The sequence below is a fragment of the Carassius gibelio genome, chromosome B21, assembly GCF_023724105.1.
Source record: "Carassius gibelio isolate Cgi1373 ecotype wild population from Czech Republic chromosome B21, carGib1.2-hapl.c, whole genome shotgun sequence".
Taxonomy (NCBI): domain Eukaryota; kingdom Metazoa; phylum Chordata; class Actinopteri; order Cypriniformes; family Cyprinidae; genus Carassius; species Carassius gibelio.
Window position 1 is genome coordinate 25,971,351 of NC_068416.1, and position 22,551 is coordinate 25,993,901.

Consider the following 22,551-nt stretch of genomic DNA (forward strand, 5'->3'; position numbering starts at 1 on the left):
CTCTAGCATCTGACTTCACTGCTGGACTGGAGTGGTGTGAATTACTTGTGGATGATTGTGATGTTTTTATCAGCTGTTTGGACTCTCATTCTGACGGCACCCATTCATTAGTGAACAAGTGATGGAATTTCTCCAAATCTAATGAAAACTCAAACTCATCTACATCTTGGAGTACATTTTTAGCAACTTTTATTTTTTGGGTGATATCTCTCTTTAAAATAAGGTTTTACTCGTGGGAAAAAACATAAACATGCATATTTTCCACACTCCCTTTCCGTTTTGTGAAAGTTGGCGCTCCCTGAGCGCCCATGTGTCTCGTCAGACCTCTGTGTGACCCGCTGTCATTTACACACCTGAGTGGAGGACACCTTCATGCATGAAGCCAAGATTTATTGAGTGACGCCCCTCCACACACACACACACACACACACAGCGCACAGGAGTTCTGCATCATTCAGCTCTCCTTCTGAGTAGTTCTAGTGTTTTTATGTATTTAAAGGACGGATTGATTTATCAGCTCTCATCAATGTCAATCTGTGTCCTTGTGTTCCACCCAGTCTATAACGAAAACCCTATTAGAGACAGATGAGTTGTGCAATGCTTATGTTGAAAAAAAATGTTGATGGGTGTGTGTGAATGTGAATCTCATCAGTTAAATTGACACTGTTTACCTTATTAATAAACACTTGTGATCTCATTAAGCATGTTTCATAAGTGCATACTATTCCAACAATAAAAACCCATCAAGATTGTTTTTTTTATCGAGTCGAGCAGTTAGTGCAGTCGGTCCAAATACGCAGGACATAAAGGTTCAAATCTAGCGTGTCTTTACACTCCTGGATCAATTAATATTCCAGATATTACCTTCAAAAATAACCAAATTAAGTGATGTCAGACAACATTTGCATATGCAGAGACAAAATTGAAATTTAGATTTCAAATTTGAAATAATAATAATAATGTCATCAGATTTTTTAGGTCATGTTTTTGCAATTATTCATCACTTATTTCATATTCACATTTTATATTATATTTATTTTAATATTTGATTTCATATATTTTAATATTTATATCCCATTTACGTTTATATTTAATTTATTTAATCATTAAAAAGTGTACAATTATTTAGTTTTCTACACTGTATCATGCATAATTAATTAATTAATAAACTTTTATTTATTTATTAACAGGAATAAACCATTTTCTGTACATTTTGCGGCGAAATATGACCTGGATATGTCTGAGATTTGTGTGAGATTGACGCAAATGTAATTATTTATTGAATATTTGTGTTTGTTACAATATTGTTTCAAAGTTTCCTGAAAGCAATAGAAGTTATCTTCAAAAAGTATAGATTATATATATATAAAAAAAGAGCATACAGATGATCTTGACCAATAAAGAGGCTTGAGTTTGCACATCAGAAAGCCTTGAGAACTAACGGAGAAAGTGAGGAACGTCACGTAAGCGTTTGAAATAAAGCCTGGACTTTTTGCTGGCTCACATGTGTAAGTTCAGTCTGCTGTTGTTGTCCCGTGTCTGTTTTTGTGGCCGTTTGTCTCGTTTCCTTGCTACGTGCTGACTGAGAGAAGTCAGGCGCGGGTCACATTCAGAGCCCCGGCTCGCTGGTAACTACGTGTTTGTGAGTGATTCTGGAGCTGGAGACAGGATTCTTATCGTGCTGTTGTGAAGGATATTGTGAAACGGAGCTCAAATTACCACACAGATCAAAACAAGAAATAAAATAGCTGCAGAGTTACAGTACGGTAGAGCGTTTATACTGTGCACGATTATTATTTCTGACCAACCAGAAACCATTTACGTGTCGTTCTAAACCTGTGTGACCCTCTCTCTACTGTAAAACACAGAAGATAATGTTTAGCTGCATGCATGCACAGTGAAAGGATGAACTAAGTCCATGTGACTGAAATCTAAGGCTCACAATTTAGCATTTCATCTCCTTCTAATGGAAAAAAAAACATTAACTTTTAACAAAACACTTTTTATCACAGATGGAACGGTTTTGTGTTGATAAATTCTGTTATGGTGACTAATCATGTTATTTTCAATGCTGGTAAAAAAAATTTTTTTTGGAGATGCATGCCTGTCATTTGACAACATTCAAAACTTGACCAAATATGTGAGAGCCGAGGCCGTTACAATAATTTCACAAATGTCATAGGTGAAATTATGAAACTGCTAAATTCTGTTGAAATAATTTGCATTTTTAATTAAAAAAGGCCAACATGGAATCTGCGCACACAGATTTCTGCAGAACTGGAAGACCCATTATTCATAGTGTGTTTATTAAATATTTTGTAGTAAAGTCATCCCAGTTGAGCACATTTGACTTTAAGTCAATTACTCAGAATTCTGCTGATTTTCTCTCGAAGAGTCCATATTTTCGACATGAAAACGCCCATCTGAACCGAGTCAAGTCCAACTCAAGATCATCTGAAAGCCCTTACTGTGTTGCACTTTTTTGTAGTGCACCTTTATTTTCTTGCATATTGCAAACTTGTCTTGTAATAAGTTGATCTTGATGATCAAAACAATTCAAAGCATTACAATAAAATTGGACATAATAGTATTGGTTATGATTTAATGTGTTGCTAAGCCCAGTTTGTGGAGTTTGGTTGCTCTGTGTTGCAAAACAGAATCCAGCAATAAAGTGTGTGTGTGTGTGTGTGTGTGCGTGTGCGTGTGTGTGTGTGTGTGTGTGTGTGTGTGTGTGTCTAAAAAGTAAAAGGGAATCATGCCAAGTGACATCACAGAACTGGGAAGTGGAAGTGAAGTGAAAAATCTGAAGGAAGGAAATGAGGGACAATAGAAAGAAAAAGAGATTGTTCTATTGATGTTGTGTGTGTGTGTGTGTGTGTTTGGAGAATGAGCGGGGGCATTGAGTTCGTTATGTTGTTAATGTGATTATATAATAATACGATCTGTTAGTCTAGGTCAAATTTCAATTTTTTTTATTTCACTTAGAAAATGATGCCACAATGTATAACCTTTGAATGGTCATGTTTCATTTGAATGCTTTTAAAATGCTTTTATTATTATATATTTTTTACTATAATTGTTTTTTTTTTAATTATTTAAAAATAGCTTTTCATCTTTTTTAGGGTTTTGTTGTTTTATTTTTATTTTTTTCCTATGTTTTTTATTTTTGCTTTTATCTTGTTTTGGTTTATTTTATTTTTTGTTTTATTTTTTGTTTTTGATTGAATTGTGAATTGTTTCAGTAATATTCACTTGAATATATTATCACATATTATTTATTATACATCTTTGTCTTTTACAGACCTATAAAAGTCAAAACGCTCTTGACCATGGTAAAATCAGTGCATAGCACCGCAGAAACTGCCTCATTTACATAAACATCTGTATTGATGATTGTCATGTGTCCGTTTTCATAGTGACATCACCTACAACATCCTGTTTGAAGCTGTCACCATCCTTCTGGTGCTGTTGTCCTATCAGCTCTTCCACAAGGAGGTTCTGAGGGAGGGGCTTATTTACGGCTACCTGACCAGAGGACGATGGTGAGAAAAAAAAGTTGGATTTGAACATCCCTATAGTTTTAACCTCTACATGTAATGAACTTTATAGTCGATCAAATAAAAGAGTCATAATTAAACTAATGGTAAGACACTCGACACACCTGAATAGATGAATCTAATAGTTTCAGAGTTCCAGCGATGCATCATAAACTTCCCAACTTGAGAACCAGAGCCAATACAAGTGAAAAGTTGTTGCCTACCGCAGTGTTTTATTCTTCTGAAGTTTGTCCCAGTGTGATATTGTGGCCCCCTGACCGGCATTAACAGAAGGACGACTGCCAAGCGCTGCCATTTCATATGCAAATGAGCGTGTTCATTAATTCACCAGATGCTCTCGTCTGGAGCTTTGCTTGAGTTCACCCGGAGGGCTCGTTTGCATCGCACCAGTGATACTGAGCTTTTAAAGTTCCCTCGTTAGCTCTTCAGCACTGCAGCTGAGCTTGCACGACTGAGGCCGTTAACGAACACTCGTCAAACCTCACCGGTGTCTTCAGGACTGAGACAGACTCTACGCAAGTACATAAAAACAAAGACGTCTAGGGACACAGAGCACCTTTGTGAAATGAACAGTGATGATGCATCATTCCATCAATTTCTAGAAACCAAAAATGCAGGCATTGCCATGTTCCTAATTTTCATGTTATGTCTTATTCTAGGGGTCCAAGAGATGCTAACGCTAAATTTAGCATTAGTTTTAAATCTAATAATATAATAATAATGTTGCTCTCTTATTTTATTTTCAAATAGTTTTCCTATGCTCCTGTGATCTAATCAATACACAGTCGGCTATTTTAAATGTCAAAAGTGAGAAAAGTGAAAATACTTGAATAATAATTTTCTTAGCGATTTTCCTATGCTATTTACACTGTGTCAATAGCGATAGATTCTATTTACACTATATAAGAATAGCCGTATTTTCTTATACTACTTATTTAAAATAGAGGCACAGTATTGTAGTGCATTATGAAACAGTATGCAGTAATAACGTACTGAGTGTAAATTATCATTTTTATTAAATGGATGCAACCTTATTGGGACAATAAAACCCTCCCTGCCCTTACGCTAACCCTACCCAATACTTTATTCCCTTCATTTTTATTGAAAATAAATGCCTTTCGGATGTGATAAGAGTTAGTGTAAATAGACACGCTATTATTTATTTACTTTTGAACAAACTTTATCATTTGAACATCATTTCATTAATTTTTGCTCCCGTGATTACTATAAAATATATACAAACATGTATTTTAAATACAAATTCTGTTTACTGCCTGTTTTCTGACTTCGGGAATAAGCATTGGAGGTTGAATGATGTTTTGATTTTGCCGATTAATCGGCACCGATAGTTGATTGCTGGAATTATCGGTTAACACCAAAATCCATGCCGATAGTTTTCAGTTAGTTTTTCCGATACTACACAGTAGTGAATTGTGAATTGTGCGTTTTCAGCTAAAAGGTTGTCTTTCTGTGGCTCTAATAAAGTCTTTGTGCTTTAATCATAGAGCTATAATATAGAATTATAATTGTTATGCTATGGCTTTTGTGTATATATTTAAAGATGTGCATCTTTAAGCATGACTGTTGAAATTAAATGGTAACACTTTAAAATAAGAGTACATTAAGATTAATGAAAGTATTGTTCCTAGTTAGAGTGTGTTAATTTCAACTATTATTATTATTACTAGAACTACTGCTAGTATGGTTCGGTACCGTTTTTGTTAATAAAGCAGTATTTAGTATCCATTTGAATCGTATCCATTGGTTAATTAATCGGTATTGGCTGGTGTGGTCCAACCTAGATATAAGTATCGGCAAAATCATTCAACCTTTAATAAGTGTACAAATAAATTTACATAGAAAAGAGGTGTGTTTGCACTAAAAAGAATGACAGCGACTTACTTAGCATTAAATTTATAACATTATAGCATGCAAAAGTGGCTGCAAGAAAGATATTTTAGTGTTATTTATATGCTATTATTGTAGAATTAATATTTTGAACTTTATTACTTTAGTATTATACGTTTTATTAAGTACTTTTGTACTTTTTTTTTTTTTTTTTTTTTTTAAGTATTTTTTATTAATTTCATAAATTTTTTATTATTAAAATTATTAATTTTAGTACTTCAAATTAAAGTTGTTTCATGCCACTTTTATTAATGTTCTAAATCTATTTTTTTTTAGTTATAGTTAAGTAAAATTCTTTAGGCTAGGGTCCATTTAATATTTATAATTATTTTATTTCAGCATTTTTTCAAATATAACAATACTAAATACTAAACTTGTAAACCGTAACAAAAGCACTACAGTTGGTTGAATATTGACGGTTTGCTCATTGTCCCTCTCTGTCTGTAGTCTGTCTCTGACGAGTCGTCTGGTGAAGACGCTGCTGTATAACTTCATCAGACAGGAGAAATGTCCTGCTGCCACACATGTGTTGCAGACGCAGTCAGACGGAGGAGGCCTGCTGTACGGACTCGCATCAGGAGTCGCCAGTGAGTTTAATTCTAGAGCTTTTTTACCAGATTTGAACAAACCATCCAGATCTAAATCAACTGATACAATGAAAAGATTCATTTTGGGGTTTCACTATTCCTTCAGTGGTGTATATAAACATTGAACTTCACACACTGGCTCTTGATGATCTGGTGTTTGTTGGTTATGGCTCAGCGGTCTTATTTGCTTAAACGATGCCCGTGATGTAAGGTGATTATCCGGGTCTGTAAGGGTTGAACGGGGTCAGATTACTCTTTCAGATAATAATATTTGTTTTGGTTGTAAATAAACCCTTCAGTCCAGTTTCTCCTGAATTTGCATGTGAAAATCCCCACATGCACCTGATTCACATGCCCATTTTGTTCAGCTTGGCCTTTTATCACTCTGATAAAGTTTTTCTGTTTTTTTTTAAACTTGCTTTTGTTTGACAGGCCAGTCAGGAACAAAACCCAGGGCATATGAGTGTTTGCTTAGGGTGATATTGACAGTTGTGTCTGTCTGTCTGTTTGGCGTCTGGCTCGCTCAGACGTGTCAGCAGAAGTACACACAAACGTTTCATTGTGTGAACTCAATTCTTGGCTTGATCATTTACTTAATATTGAGTTACACGCTCTTCATTGTGTGCACTGAATTCAGACCAGTGTCCATCACACACACAGACTGTCCGTCACCAGACACACATTCACATCTCACTGTGACATACTGACCTATAGACACACACTCGATTGTGAACAAATTCATTTGTACTTTTTAGGGGGGTATCATTCAAGAAACATGAACGGAATGATTTTCTGGTTTCCACGTAATTTGTCGAATAAGAATGGTTTTACAAACAATTTGTTATTGTGTTTCATGAATAAGCACATACTAAACTACTGATGAACAAAAATGTTTTTTAACATCATAAATGCAAAAACTGAAATGAAACCAAAAAAAAAAAAAAAAAAAGCTAAATCGTCTGTTTAATAATAAAAGTGAAAGTTGTTTTTGAAGTGATTGAGCTATCCAGAGTAAGTATCATTTTGAGTTTATAATCTAGTTTTTGTTTCGATTTTTGTTATTCATTCCAGTAATTATGTATTGTCTTCAGGCTATGTTTTTTTCTTTTTTTCTAGTTTCACTTGGTTATAGTTTTGAATTTAAGTTAAATAATAAAAAGAAATTGTTTTAATTTTGTCTGAACTCCATGTTGGTCATCATCCCGTCAAGTCAAAGAATATTAGAAAAAAATACAAAATAAATATTAAATATAAAATAATAATAATAAAAGAAAAAAAATTAAAACCTATTTAATCTTTTTTTTTTTTTTTTTTTTTTTTTTTACTTGAATTGAATTTGGAATTAAACTTAAAAAAAAAATATATATATATAATAAATTAAAACCTATTTAAAAAAATTATTAAACTTGAATTGAATTTGAAAAAAATAAAATAATTTATATATATTTATATACACACATGTATGAATGTATAGTATTGGATATTGTATTATTTTGTATTTGTTTATTTATGTGCTGCTTTTCAAATGTCTGAAATATCAAAATAGTTTAGAACTCAAATTGATGTTAATACAAATTATAATAACATGTTATTACCATTTAAAAATGAAATAAAAACTATTTGCCAACTAAACTGAAACTAGAAAAACAAGAAGACCAGAGCTTGAAATAAAAAGTAAACTGAAACTATTCGCACCACTGCTGAAATAAATGCAAACTAACCTGAGGTCTAGTAAATTATTCCGATCTCATTTGAAAGTGCTCATATCTGTGTTTCTGTTGATTGTCTTTCACTGTGACCGAGACGGTTAGTCAGAAGTGTGATTAGAGTCTAGAACTTCATGTATCATCGACTGACACCCGACTGGCCGAGAGATACAGAATGAGCTTGTTAACAGCTGTGAGTCAGTGCCAGGATGATGTCCCAATGTGTGTGTGGAGTCCAGACAGTGTGTCTTCATTGTCTGACGGCTAAATGGAGACACAAGCCCTGTGTGTCAGTCCCATCAGCCACAGCAGGAATTCTGGGCCTGATCCTGTTTCCGCTGCTGTGGGTTGGAAAGATTCAGGCAGGATTAGACGCCGCGATTCGTCACTCTGGAATTACACGTGCCGGAAAGCCTTCTGGATCACATTAATGTTAGCTCGACTTAACCGTTTACGATACTTTCAGTGACGTTTCATTCGCTCGTGGTTATAAATGTGCCCGCTGTTGTCTGAGAAACAGCTTAGGGTCTTTTTGATAAATTTGAGTTGCTCTAGAAACAGGATTGTGATGGATAACCTCATTCTGTCTATATATATATATATATATATTAAAATAAATTAAATTAATTCATTTAGCAGCTTTTTATCCAATGGGACTTACAGTGCATTCATGCTATCAATTCAATACAAAAAACAATAATTCAAAATTTATTATTGTGGGAAACGTTGAAGGTCAAGCAGTTTTTTGGCCTCCAGTCCAGTCCATGTCTCTTTATCCAAACTTCCTGTTTTAATAGGAAATCCGTCAACACAGGAAATAAAGTTGTGCTTATCTGGTCATTTGAACAGTGAAATGGATAAAACGATTCATGTTCATGCATATTTGCTAGTTTGAGAGCGACGTCACACCAAGCCACCCAAGAAAGAGCTAAAGGATAGTTTTTGGAGAGTGGTGCTCCCTGGGAAACACTTGTGCTTCATAAATCAGGGTGGTGATGTGTGTGTGACGCTGGCGTGTTGATGTTTCTCTGAGCCGATGGGAGTCTCTGGGCTGGGCTACTGAATGTCTCTTATGATCGTCTGTAATCTTTTACTTCTCTTCTTTTTCCTCTCTGAGACGGACCACATATGGTGGATCTCACCAAAACATCTTCAGATCCCATTTCACACCAAAATCCAATGAAAAATAGAAATGACATTATGCTTTGCATAAGAAAGTAAAGCCTTTTAGGATCATAAGTTTGCATTATTTTCATGACAGTTCACCAGTAATTCTCATTACATACTGCGTCTGGTCTTTTACAAGGCATTTTAATAATAATAATAAAAAAAATCCAAATTCTCAGATGCTCTTATTTTTATTTTATTTTTTCTTTTATATTTTTTCATTTATAAAAGGCAACAAATCCTGCTGTGATGTACAAAAAAAAAAAAAAAATATATATATATATATATATTATGACCGTTTACTACCGTTCTCATTACATATGGTGTCTGCTCATGTTTACCAGATATTTTGCTATTTTTTAATTTTTTTCTCTTATTATAATACATTATTTAATTAATTTTTTTATTTAATATTTTTCATCTTAAAAAGGCAAAAATCCTGCTTTGTGTAATTAGTTTTTTTATTACATTTTTAAAATGTTTATTTGTTTCATGATTTAGTTGTTTATTTTAATTTCATTAAACTGAGTATTCGAGAAGATAATCACTATTAATATTACATTATTAAAAATGTCACAATACAATGCTTCTTATGACTTACTAAGGAGATTCACTTTTAAAATATAATTAATAATCGTTAATATTTTTTAATGTAAACCATAGTTTAGATAGATGAGATTCCTAATTTAAAACAGTTACTGTACATTATGGTGTGATACTATGGTGTATCGTCAATATTCGGATGTTTTGTGCGTTCGATCTGTGTGAATAACAGCTCCTTTAATACTTCAGCATTACATTGGTTTAATAGTTATTAAACTTGCGTCTGGCACTAACAGAATCCTGCTATTGTGTGTTTGAGCGGTTTAAGTCTCAAGGCCGTCACTGTGTCTGTGTTCAGGATTAGTGTCGTCTCAGCTCAGACTACAGCAACAGAGAGAGAGAGAGAGAGAGAGAGAGAGATGGTGAAGGATAGGAGTAGAGGATGACAGAGAAAAAGAAAATGCCTTTTGGGCTATTATTACTGATAACTCATTCCATTTTCAGGTACATTGACTCAGACTAGTAAGCAACCACCTAGAACACACACACACACACACACACACACACACACACACACACACACACACTGTCCCACCCTGTGTTTCATCTGACTGGTGGTTTTGCATGAATAAACTCTTTTCCTCTTCACTCATCTAGAGATCGGCCTTCATGTCAACAACTGCTTTTTTAGGAAAATATCAATATTTCTTAATTTTTTTTTGAGATTGTGTCCAGTGAATTGACCAAAGATTGAGCAGAATATTGTAACCCCATATCCATTGTTATTGCTACAGAATTAGCTCTGTGGGAGTTTTTTAATGGCATTTTTACTTCTGGAACAACACAAGATGTGAAATTACAGTAGCCTGTGTGTCTCTTGAAGACAACACACTTCCATGATTTCTGCTGTCTGATTCAGACTCTGTCTCTGGATCTGATGTGTCCCTCAGACTTTATTTATTATGAGTAATACAGCAGACGCTCCTGAGTTTGAATGGAGTCAGTGGACATGCTCACAGATCCACAGGGACTTTTACAGGAGGACATAGACGTGTGTGTGTGTGTGTGTGTGTGTGTGTGTGTGTGTGTGTGGAAGTTAGCAGCAGCATTTGTCACCCTCAGCCGCCTGTTTATGTACTGACAGTGTTAGTGGCATGGAAAACCCCTCTGTGTGTGTGTGTGTGTGTGTGTGTGTGTGTGCTCAGCTCTGCTGGATGGCAGCCATGATGTCTTAATTTATCTGCAGCTCTGTTAACACAGCCCACAATAACAACCCCAGGACACACACACACACACTGAGACCCCCAGAGCATCTGCAGTGCAGAAACAAAGGAGAGTTAAGACAAATCACACACACTTGGTGCAGATCGTGTTTTTAATAGACACTGTAGCATTCAAAAAATAATACAAATTTAATCCAGGGCATTCAAAATGCTGTACATATTTTTTAAATTGTTTTATTTATATTTAATATGAGCACACACATATAAATATATATATATATTTATATATATATTTATATATATTATATATATATATTTTTTTTTTAAATCTTACAATGGATAATGTGTGTATTTGTTTTGCCCCCCGTCATTTAGTATTTTTAATTTTTGAGTATATATTATGTATAATGCATTGTAATGATATTCTCAAATCAGTGAATATCATGTATTTAAATCATAATAGCCATAAAAAGTTTAAATTATGAGATAAAAAGTCATGAGCTTGTAAGCAGTAACTTTTTCTGTCATAATTATTTACATTTATTCATTTAGCAGATGCTTTTATCCAAAGCGACTTACAAATGAGGACAATGGAAACAATAAAAACCAACAAAAGGGCAATAAAATGCAAGTCTCGGTTAGCCAATGTAGCATTATTTTTTGCTTTTTTTATATACGTGTATATACAACACACACACACACACACACAAAATCTTTAGAAATACCCCATCATACGTCCAACTCGTTTTTTTTTTTTACTTTGGCCATGTTTTGCAAGGGATCAGTGTAAGTAATTCAAAAGTAGGGGTGCTCCGATCACGATTGGCCGATCGTTAATGCGCATCTCGTCAGTAAAGCCGGTTTTCTAATCAGCGGTTAATTCCATCAGGTGCGTGATTTCACATAGAGCAGCTGCTACTACACAGAGCAGTTGTTAACTGAGAAGATGCGCAAATCCACCACACACTGCCAAAAGAAATGATGACAGACTTTTATTACTATTCATAATGCTTTTTAAAATTTTTTTATCACATATTAAAATATTAAATAAATTGTTAACATTTTATGATTTCTATGTTTACATGCTTTTAAAATTTAAATTTGTCTAGGCCAATAGCCTCGTGGTTACTGCGTCGACACACAGTGCTATTGCCAAAAGTAAAAGAGAAAAAAGCAGCAGCATATGAGCCATACAGTGACTTGTCAAGCCTCACATGACCTTCGATCAGCTTTATATTGATACAATCACACGGGAATCTTTTCATGAGACACAAGAAGTGTTTTGCGTGCTAGTAGAATGTCACACCTGAGTGAATTTCCCTTCACACCTTTTATCTGAAACATCATCAAACAAATAGTTAGCATGGAAGTGGTTTGCTCTGGGGTGTTTGTTACCTTAGCATGCAGCCATACAAAGTCACAAACAACCTTAAGCAGCTCTAATGGCATCCTGTGTGTGGGAAAAATGTGACTGTAGTGCTGTATCATTTAACAAGCATGCCTTACAAAAATGCACATACTATATCACTTATCAGTTACCAAAAGCAGAAATTTCATGTCACAATTATGATTTACCAAAACATGATTTCTTACATTATGTGTTAGTGGGCATGGGCACTAATATATATGTTTTTTCTTATATAAATAATCTGAAAGAGGCATGGAAATGGTCATACAACTATCTTTAAGCAAGAAACTTTGCGCCGTTTATATCGATTTATGACTAACATAAATAGGGAAAACAGTAAATGCTATGAAAAGGTATGAGTCTATTTCTCTTGTAATATTATATCTGTGCTGAGAGAAAAGAACCACACACAGGACAAACTTCTTTCTTCATGCATCATTTTTAACGTCATAAAAGTGTGTCAGTGTGTCTGTGAGCGATTACAGGCTTCTGATTGGCTCTGAAGAGTAGATTACAGTATGCTCTGGCGTCTGCGCTCGCTCGCTCGCTCTCATTGGTCGACCGAGGTGGGCGTGGCATCTGTCGTGACATCATCGCAGTTCCAATTCATTTGGAACACGATGACATCATGAGGAAGCTAACGGATAGATGCAGTCCAGTGCCCTTTAATGATATCAGTCTTCTCAGAGCTGGGAGTTTTTCCGCCAGTGTTGTTGTTTTTATTTGCGCTGGATGTTTGTTAGCTTCCTGGCTCTGCTTCAGTCTGCTGGTGGGGCCGCGATGTCCAGCCACAAGCGATTAGACGTGGAGACAGGCATCTCATTTCCATCTCCAATCTCTCTCGCTCTTCCCGACCCACCCGATGCGATGCCTGAATGATTAGTAACTCCAAATCTGTTGAAAATCAATTACTGTTTGAACATTGTTAGACGGAAAACTTTCAACCCATCTTGTTTTTGCAACGTTAAAGTCAACATGATGCCCAAATCATCTGTTGCATGATCCTGGTCTGATTGTGTGTCATAAAATGTACTGACTTGCTCTGCTTGTGCAACAATTAACTGAACTGGTTGATATCATCAAGTCGTTATTATGACAAAATGCTTTAATAAATCCTAAGTATGACATAGAAGTTTAAATTACGAGTCATTTTTGTTGTATTTCTGAATTATAAAGTCATTGCAAGTCCTATATATATTGCTATACATAAAAAAAAAAAAAAAAAAAAAAAAAATATATATATATATATATATATATATATATATATATATATATATATATATATAATATATATATATAAAAGCACATAAAATTACTAAAGCAAAATAAAAAAAAAACTGAAAATATTCTTGTAGGAATATTAATGTTTGTATCTCTGATCTCAGTGCAGGAATTAATGCCAATGATAATGTTAGTCATAAATGCTCGACGTGACCTTTTCCTTTATCATCATTAATTAAAGTCTCTCCATGTTGATGGTTTTCCAACAGATGTGATTGGTTTCTGTGTTATTCAGGTGGGTTGTGGAGCGTGTTCACATTAGGGGGAGTCGGCAGCAGGCCGGGGGCGGAGCAAGATCAGAACCCTCTCCCACTGTCCAATCAGAGTCTGTTGTTACTGCTGGTTCTGGCCAATCTGACCGACGGCCCGGACTGTCCGAACCCTTACCGCCAGGCTGTTACCTGCTTCAAAAACACTCAAGGTGAACCAGAGCGGCCCCAGTTTGTTGCTGATATTCAGCTGAACTATTTTCACTGAAAGTGCTACTGTGTGTGCTTCAGATTCCTCATCCATCCCGTCTCCTCAGCCTCACACGTTTCAGATCAACTTTAACAGTCTGTACACCGCGCTGTGCGAGCAGCAGAAATCAGACCAGGTGACGTTACTGCTCTACACGCTACTGCACCAGAACAGCAACATGAGGACGTACATACTGTCCCGCACGGACATGGAGAACCTGGTGAGATCACGCACCTGTGCTTGAAGAACTCCTGACTGCTGTCAATCATTCATTGTAGGCAGGACTTCTTAGACGGGGATGTGTGTGTTTTTTCTAGTGGTATGATATTTGGCGTTTTTTTTATTTTATTATTGGCCATTACATTTTTCTGTTTGGCCCATGTGTCAGAAGATCAGTAGTTTAGTAATATAAAGGCAAATGCTATATACTTTCTTGCTGATTGAAACTTTAAAACCTTGATTTCAAACTACACTGCGGAGTGTGTAGAATAAAAAATATTACAGAATAAAAAAATTGCCATGTAAAGTTTAAATCTGTTTATTTATTTTTTTATATTAATTATATTTTATGATTGTTTTATTATTTAAATGTTATTTATTTTCATTTTTTATTTTACAGATTTTATTGAAATGTTTTTTTATTTTTATTTTTTTATTTTACAGATTGTTTGGTATCATGATCAAATATTTTTACATTAATTTTCAAATTCTATATAATTTAGTAAATATGTAAAATAAATGCACATTTAAATTCAGCTAATGTTATGCTTGTAGTCTTTAATTTATTTTAATTAAATCGTGTGATTTCACATCTCTAAATAAGCCAATGAATCAAAAACATGAGTTGACCCCTGTATTTTTTTTTGCACAGTAGTAAAGTATTGTGTCTTTCTGTCTCTGTAGGTGTTGCCGATTCTTGAGATCTTGTATCATGTGGAGGAAAGAAACTCTCATCATGTGTACATGGCCCTCATCATCCTCCTCATTCTCACGGAGGACGACACCTTCAACCGCTCCATACATGAAGTGGTGAGGTCACACACATCACCCCGATCAGAAATCAGATGAAAACATAAAGAATCTGCTTCATCTGAGAGCCTGAAGTGCTTTCCCTGTGTGTGAATATGGTGCGAGTCTGGAACTGATTCCAGATCTGTGATTCCAGGCAGGAAATGAGAGTAACACGACTCGAGTCTGTGTGTGTCCTCTCAGTATATTTGTGTAAACTGATGCAGGACAGATTGTATTTGCGGTTGGTTTTCCATCGAGCTTATGTTTATAGATCTGTATGAAAATAACAGTGATATGCATGCACACAAGTTTGCACATTTATTTTTCGATTTAGTTTCAATGCATCAGATGTTCTAATGTTTATCATCAAAACTCACACAGACACTGTTAGTTCAGAATATACATCATCAGTTGTTTAAAGGTTGTGGTTTGCAGACAGTTACAGCGGTGCACATTGTGCTCCAACGACTCTATAACAAAGACCATATTTGACCAAGAGTGTTTTCAAACTGGCTTTTGTTTTAATGCTATTTACATTTTTTTTATATTAGCGTAATCTGTGGTTTTGGTAGTTACATCTAAAATAAGTGCAAGATCTTTGAAATTCAGATTGAACTGGTAGATGAACATTCGTTTTAAATAGCTTTTAAACCATTTACTCTTCAAACCTTTTGTACTCCATCAATCTCTTCATGCACTCAGATACTCAGGCGTGCAAATGAAGATGACGCTTTCAAGTTGAATATTTAAAGAATAGGTCATCCAAAAATGAACATTTGCTGAAAATTTTCACACTTAAGCCATCCAAGATGTAGATTTGTTTGTTTCTCCATCATCGGCTCACTAATGGATGCTCTGCAGTGAATGGGTGCCGTCAGAATGAGAGTCTAAACAGCTGATAAAAACATCACAATAATCCACAGCACTCCAGTCCATCAGTTAATGTCTTGAGAAGCCAAAAGCTGCGTGTTTGTGTGGCTTCTGGAGTGGTGTGATGTATTTATCAGCTGTTTAGACTCTCATTCTGACGGCACCCATTCACTGCAGATGATCCATTAGTGAGCCGATGATGGAATGATACATTTCTCCAAATCTGATGAAGAAACAAACATCTTCGATGACACTTTTTATTAATTGTATCTTCACCTTTTAAATGGAGCAAAGACTCATGTTTTTATTGTTAGTGTTTGTTGTTTTCTGTTTTCTCTCTCTCTCAGATGTTGAAGAACATCTCATGGTATACGGAGCGTGTTCTGACGGAGATCTCTCTGGGTTCTCTGTTGATCCTGGTCGTGATTCGGACCATCCAGTTCAACATGACGAGGACCAGGGTGAGACCCGACCCATATAGATGCGAAGCTCCATAAATATCCAGGTCTTTGGCCGTGGGCACATGCAAATTTTATCATGCAACAGCGAGACTCACAGCAACCAGCTCACGAGTTTTACAAAGCTTGCTGAAGTTTTATATTAGATCTGTGAACATATTCAGTCCAGGGAGTCCAATGAACAGAGCAGGGTTTTATATTCAAAGTATAATGGAGCCATTTCATTCTGTTTTGCCCTGCGAGAAGAAACAGCACAAATGATTTATGCATGGTTTTATTGATTTCCCCTGCTTCAGGATAAATACCTCCACACGAACTGCCTGGCTGCCCTAGCCAACATGTCGGCCCAGTTTCGTAACCTACACCAGTACGCCGCCCAGCGAATCATAAGGTTAGTCAACACAGCACAACTGGTTAGTTGATTAGTGAATATTTTAATATATACAGTGCTGGTCAAAATATGGGGGCAGTACATTTTTTGGTAAAGAAATTAATACTTTTAGTCATCAAGGATGCATGAAGTTGATCATTTAATATTACTATTTGAATTTGTTTTTTTTTTAATCAGATTTTTTAATACATTGTTTTATAATTTGTTATATAATAATATTTAACTATATATATATATATATATATATATATATATATATATATATATATATATATATATATATATATATATATATATATATATATATATATATATATATGTGTGTGTGTGTTTGTGTGTGTATATACGTACACACACATAATTAAAATATAAAGCCGCTTTTCCACCGATGGAACTTTTCCCAGGACTTTGGGCTGGTACTCTGTATGTTTCCACCGAAGGAACCAGGATCTAAATAAAGTTCCAGGGAAAAAATAGCCCGTACTTTTTCAAAATTCTGGAACTTTCGTGGGAGGGACTTGGGTTCTAAACATGCTGATTGGTTACGCAGCATTGTGATTTCAACCACCATTTATTCAGATAATTTTCAAAATACTGCTGTTATCGTGTCATGAAATGTAACTCGTGATGTCCGTACTACCGAAGATGCAAGTCGGAAATCTGCTTGCTTTGTATTGAGAAACATTTAGACTGTTTGCCTAATCTTCCTGGTACTTTAGACTGTAGTGGAAATGCAAAAAGCAACAGCTCTTGGTGGGGGGGTGGGGGGGATAGTTCCCGGGAAAAAAAGTTCCTGGTACAACTGTTCCTGGTAATTTCGATGGAAATGTTAGTAATAATAATCAAGTAATATATAAGTCCTATTTTGTTCTGTTATGTATGTTTTTTGTTGTGATTTAGATTAATTCTGAATAATATTTTTAAATTAATTAACTGATTGATAAATTTTTTAAATGTAATTTTAATTTAAGAATTTAATATTAAATGATTTAAATTATTTTTGTAGTACTTTAAGTTGCTTTAAACCATTAACATCTGAGCTTTAGGTTGATCGTTTTCTTCTTGTCTTTTGATCAATTCAATCAATTGAACAAATATTTTATTCAAATGTATATACACACACACACACACACACAGACACACACACACAAACACATATATATATATGCACAAAACAATGTGATCTGCATTTGTCCCCCTTTAAAAATGTAAATTTTTAATAAGAAAAATAATTGTACATTTGATAAAAAGAGAACTTGTCAGTGAATCTGTTGTTTATGAGTGTGTGAGTGTGAGATGCTGCTGCTGTTCTCAGGTGAGTCTGTTTGTGTCCGCGGTCCAGCATCACAGATGGCCTTATTTGCAACGGTCCAGAAACTGGATCTTGTTTGAGATCAGGAAGGTGAGCAACTGTTAGAGAACAAACAAGCGCTTTCTAACACTTCCATTTATCCAGCGTTGAACACAAACAGATCGCGTTTCATTGCATGATGTTTGTGATACACACACACACTGAATTAAAGTGAATGAAATGTTTGTTGACTTTGGTACAAAACACCCCGGTCACCTCAGATGCACTGAAACTGAGCCGTGCTGGCTGTTTTCAAGGCCGCTGACAATCAACAGTCGGATTGGTTGGACATTTAGGCTTTTGTTTCCTGAATAATATCGCACATCCTTTTATATAACATCAAAACTTTGTGCCACATTGTAAACAACAGCATAAAAAAAACGGTCCTCTGGCAGAGTCAGTGGCTTTAGTTGAGTGAAATCATGTGTTCTGATACATCGCCCTATTTATTGTTTTGTCATTGTGAAGTGCATGTTATGTTTTGGTTTCTGTTGCCCAGATTTTGCCATGACTTCATCTGGAACGGAGCAAACGCAGCTCAAAGGAGGTTTAGCAAAGTTTTCCTTAATCTTTACATTTTCTTCTGTGGACAAACTCTTGAATTGAACTTGGTTGTGCTGCGTGTTCGTTGTTCTGCATTAGATTCTGGTTTCTCTGCGTCTTCATCAGTGATTGTTTTTAAGTTATTCAGACCAATTAAAACCCCTAATGTGACGATGAGAATGATTTGGCTTTTTATTGAATCGTTTGACCAATTTATTTAAAAGAACCACTCAGAATTCGTGATTCGTGAAATAGAGTAGGTTGTACTATTTATTTGTTCTTCTGATTTCGATACTGGCTTCTTAATGATTGCATTAATTATTATTTTACTACTTCAGACCGATTCAAACCATTAACATGAGATTGAGACAGTCTTTTGACCAATCCTGTAAAGAACCACTCAAAAGAGTCATCTATGAATCAGAATAGTCTGTACTGTATATTTGTTGTTCGCATTACAGTTCTGGTTTCCTGATTGATTCAATTCAATGATTCTTATAGTACTTTATACAGATTCAAACCTTTAACACATGGCATATAGAGAGCGGATTAGTCTTCTTCATTTGACGGATCCATTAAAAATAACTGCTTAAAAGAGTCATTTGTGTAATGTGTGCATTTGGTAATTTAGACTGATTCAGAATGATAATGTGAGATTGAGACTGATTTGGTTCTTTTGGCCAATTTATTAAAAGACTGATTCAAAAGAGTCATTTGTGAATTGAACTAGGTGGTTCTGTGAGCTTGTTTTTCTAATTTAGATTCGGTTTCTTAACGATTATTTTGGTAATTTAGACTGATTCAGAATGATAATGTGAGATTGAGACTGATTTGGTTCTTTTGTTCAATGTATTCAAAGACTGATTCAAAAGAGTCATTTGTGAAGTGAACAAGGCTGTTCTGTGAGTTTGTTGTTCTGATTTAAATCCTGGTTTCCTGATGTTTCCATTAATGATTCTTTTAGTAATTTAGACGCATTTAATAGTCTTCATCTTTCCAGAGAGTTTATAAAAAAAGAGCCATATGCAGTTCACATACATCACAAACCCACAGCTCAGTTGAAACATCCTTTCAGTGGCGGCACAATCAAACGTTATAGAAGAGGATCTAAATAATAACTAGTTCTTGATGCAGAGTCAAAACCTCAGTCGCACTGAACTCTCTCTCTCTCTTCGTTTTACCTCATTAGGAAGCGCACAATCCTGCCAAAAGAAAAACGTAGCACTAAAACAGCATTATGGCACGTTCTTCTGAAATGTCAGCCATATTTTCTCCAGCAGTGTCAGCATTTAATTTGATTTGTTCCTTCTCCTTCAGCGTGCTTGGCGGAGGGCAGGGGTATTGGCAGCGAGATAATGCTCACCCGCGGTAGCAACACATAGCGTTTACATAAATGCCCGTAGCAACTTTGCTAATGACGGGGGAATGTGGGGCCAAGCGCACTAATTGTACATTATAGTGGCAGCGCAGAGCTTCCTTTTAAAGCTGTTTTGTAGAGCTGTGGCACACCGGCGGTGTTAGCGGTTAGCTCATAAGTTAGCATGGCTGTGCGTGCCAAGCGACAGTTTTGCGAGTAGGCAAAGGTCAGTGTTTATGGTGGCTAAATTGAACAATTATGCTATTTTCTCCGATTTTATTTACGGGTGGAGCTGCAGTTCTGCTGCATGGGCTAATGTCAATCATCAGGCATTGTTTCCTATGACATTACACACTAGTTTTAAAGCAAACCAGACGCTCACGATGGTGCATGTACCGTGTTCTGTGGTCGGGTTTGTTGTTAAAACTGCTTTTAGGCAGTTTATTAATTGCAAAGAAAGCTTGCCTTGTTTTATCAGGCAAGGCAAGTTTATTTATATAACACATTTCATACACAATGATTTATTCAAAGTGCTTTACATAAAAGGAAAAAAAAATCAAGAATAAAACAAGGAATTTAAAAACTTTGAAAATCATTTAAAATTTTAAAAGGTTAAAAATGAATTTAAAACAGCTAAGAATAGAAAAAAATTATACATAAAATATAGTGCAATTAGTTTCATTGATATTTTGAAAAAAAAAAAAAAAAAAAAAAAATATATATATATATATATATATATATATATATATATATATATTTTTTTTTTTTTAGTTTAATTTTAGTTTTTTTAAGTGCTTTTTTAATTTTCATTATTTTTTAAAATACTATTTAGGTTTAATTATTTTTTTAGTTCAGTAAAACTGTTTTACTAGTAAGTAATTTTACTATTTTAATCCTTATTTTTATTTTAATTAATATCAAGATATTATTTAATTTCACCTTTATTTCAAATGACCGAAGTGTTTTAATAGTTAACTATAATAATCCTTATTCACAACCCCTTATAATACACATTATAATTATTTTTATGTTTTTATATCTAATGGATATTACACGAATGTACAGTACATTAAAGAACACCAAGCTGAACGTTATTTTTAAGTATATCGTTTTTATTACTTTTATTTCTCTTTTAGTACATCAAGGTCACATAAAATATATATATTTTATTCATTTTCAAGTAAAAATTAATTTCAAGCTACAAAAAAAAATGTTTAGCATTTTTTTAGATCTCTATAATCATATAAGTATGTGAGATTTGACTTAATTTCAGATTTATTTCAATGAACAGAAATGTTTTTTTATAGTTTTTTTTTTACAATATTAACTCTTATTGATTAGCTTATAATACACATTATTCATAATGGATATAATGTTTTAAATTAATAGATTAAAGCCATCAGTTATAATAATCTGCTAATCTGACTCTGATAGTCAAAGCAGTGCATCAGGTATTATTGTACAAGTTCTTCTTTCAGTGAATGAATGCATGTTTTGTGCTAAAAGAACAAGTTGCTGGTAAAACCGCAGTCTGTTCCATTGAGAGCGGCTTTAAGGATATTGTTTTTCCGTCTTATGTTTATGTGTTTCCTGTGGTGGGTGTCGATAGCACCCAGCTGCTTCAGAAATGAGTAAGAACACTGTGTGTTTCTCTTTGAAGCCTCTGTGTCTGTAAAAGTTCGGTATTGAAAGACTTTAATAGCTCCAGGCTGCCCAGAGGATTCTGCTTCCTGTGCGGACAGGAAGTATTTAGAGTTATGAGGCCAGTTCTTCATTAGATGAGTTGGACTTGGACCACACAGATCATAGGCTGCGTATGTGTGTGCGTGCGTGCGTGTGTGTGTATATGTGTGTGTGTGTGTGGGGATGTAATTCTTGTTCAATGTGTGTCATGGGATGTTGATGCTGGAATGGCCGTTGTCCATAAAAGCGCAAAACCACAGGATAAGATGAGAAACACACACACACACACACACACAGAGAGAGAACTTGAGAGTTTCCTTTAGATGCCAAAATGTTGTCATTCCCTGACTTTTATAAGCTTGGATTCTTAAAGGAGTTATTCAACCTCTAAAGTGTTTTTGCTACAGTAAAACAATTTTTTTAAATATTAAATAATTAAAAAATTCTTTTTTTTGTCTTTTTTATTACAATTAAACACATTTTCCCTCAAACTCCCATTACTGTAGTTGACCAAACATTTCACTTCTGAATTTTCTCTTAATTTTAAACTGCCATTAGTGCAGTATTCTTCATTAATAATAGTATTATTTTAAAACCCTTTGAATATAAAATTATTATTTTACTGGAGCATAATTTAATATAAGTTTAAAGCAGCATTAATTCATATATATTTTATCATTTCATTACAATTAAACATTTTTTCCACCAGAGTTATATATTTGATAGTTTTATTTATATGTGACCATTTTTGGACAATATTGTAATAATTATTGATAATATAAATTATTATTGAAGTATTATTATCATTTTTATTAATGTAATATTTAAATAATTATTATAAAATAATACTTTATTTTATTATTATTTCATTTTATATTATTATTAGTTGTAGTAGGAGTGTTTATTTTTTGCATTAATATGTTTTTGAGAGGATTTTTTTTTTTTTTTTTGGCACTACAATAATGAGAATTAAATGGGCTGAATTCGGCACATCTAAATGACTTAATACTTAAAAGACTTAATAAGCAGCATATAAGTCTTACAAGAT

At 34.4% G+C, this 22,551-nt stretch overlaps 1 protein-coding gene across 2 annotated transcripts in view; it reads left to right on the top strand.

Annotated features, from left to right (window-relative positions):
- The window catches only part of dym (dymeclin), a 67,943-nt gene that overhangs the window by 8,826 nt on the left and 36,566 nt on the right, over positions 1–22,551 (top strand). For both annotated transcript variants that reach the window (XM_052588652.1, XM_052588651.1), the window contains exons 7-13: positions 3,417–3,542; positions 5,913–6,052; positions 13,616–13,801; positions 13,881–14,059; positions 14,743–14,868; positions 16,068–16,181; positions 16,475–16,569. In XM_052588652.1, the coding sequence (XP_052444612.1) occupies positions 3,417–3,542; positions 5,913–6,052; positions 13,616–13,801; positions 13,881–14,059; positions 14,743–14,868; positions 16,068–16,181; positions 16,475–16,569 (966 nt within the window). The remainder of the gene's footprint in view (positions 1–3,416; positions 3,543–5,912; positions 6,053–13,615; positions 13,802–13,880; positions 14,060–14,742; positions 14,869–16,067; positions 16,182–16,474; positions 16,570–22,551) is intronic.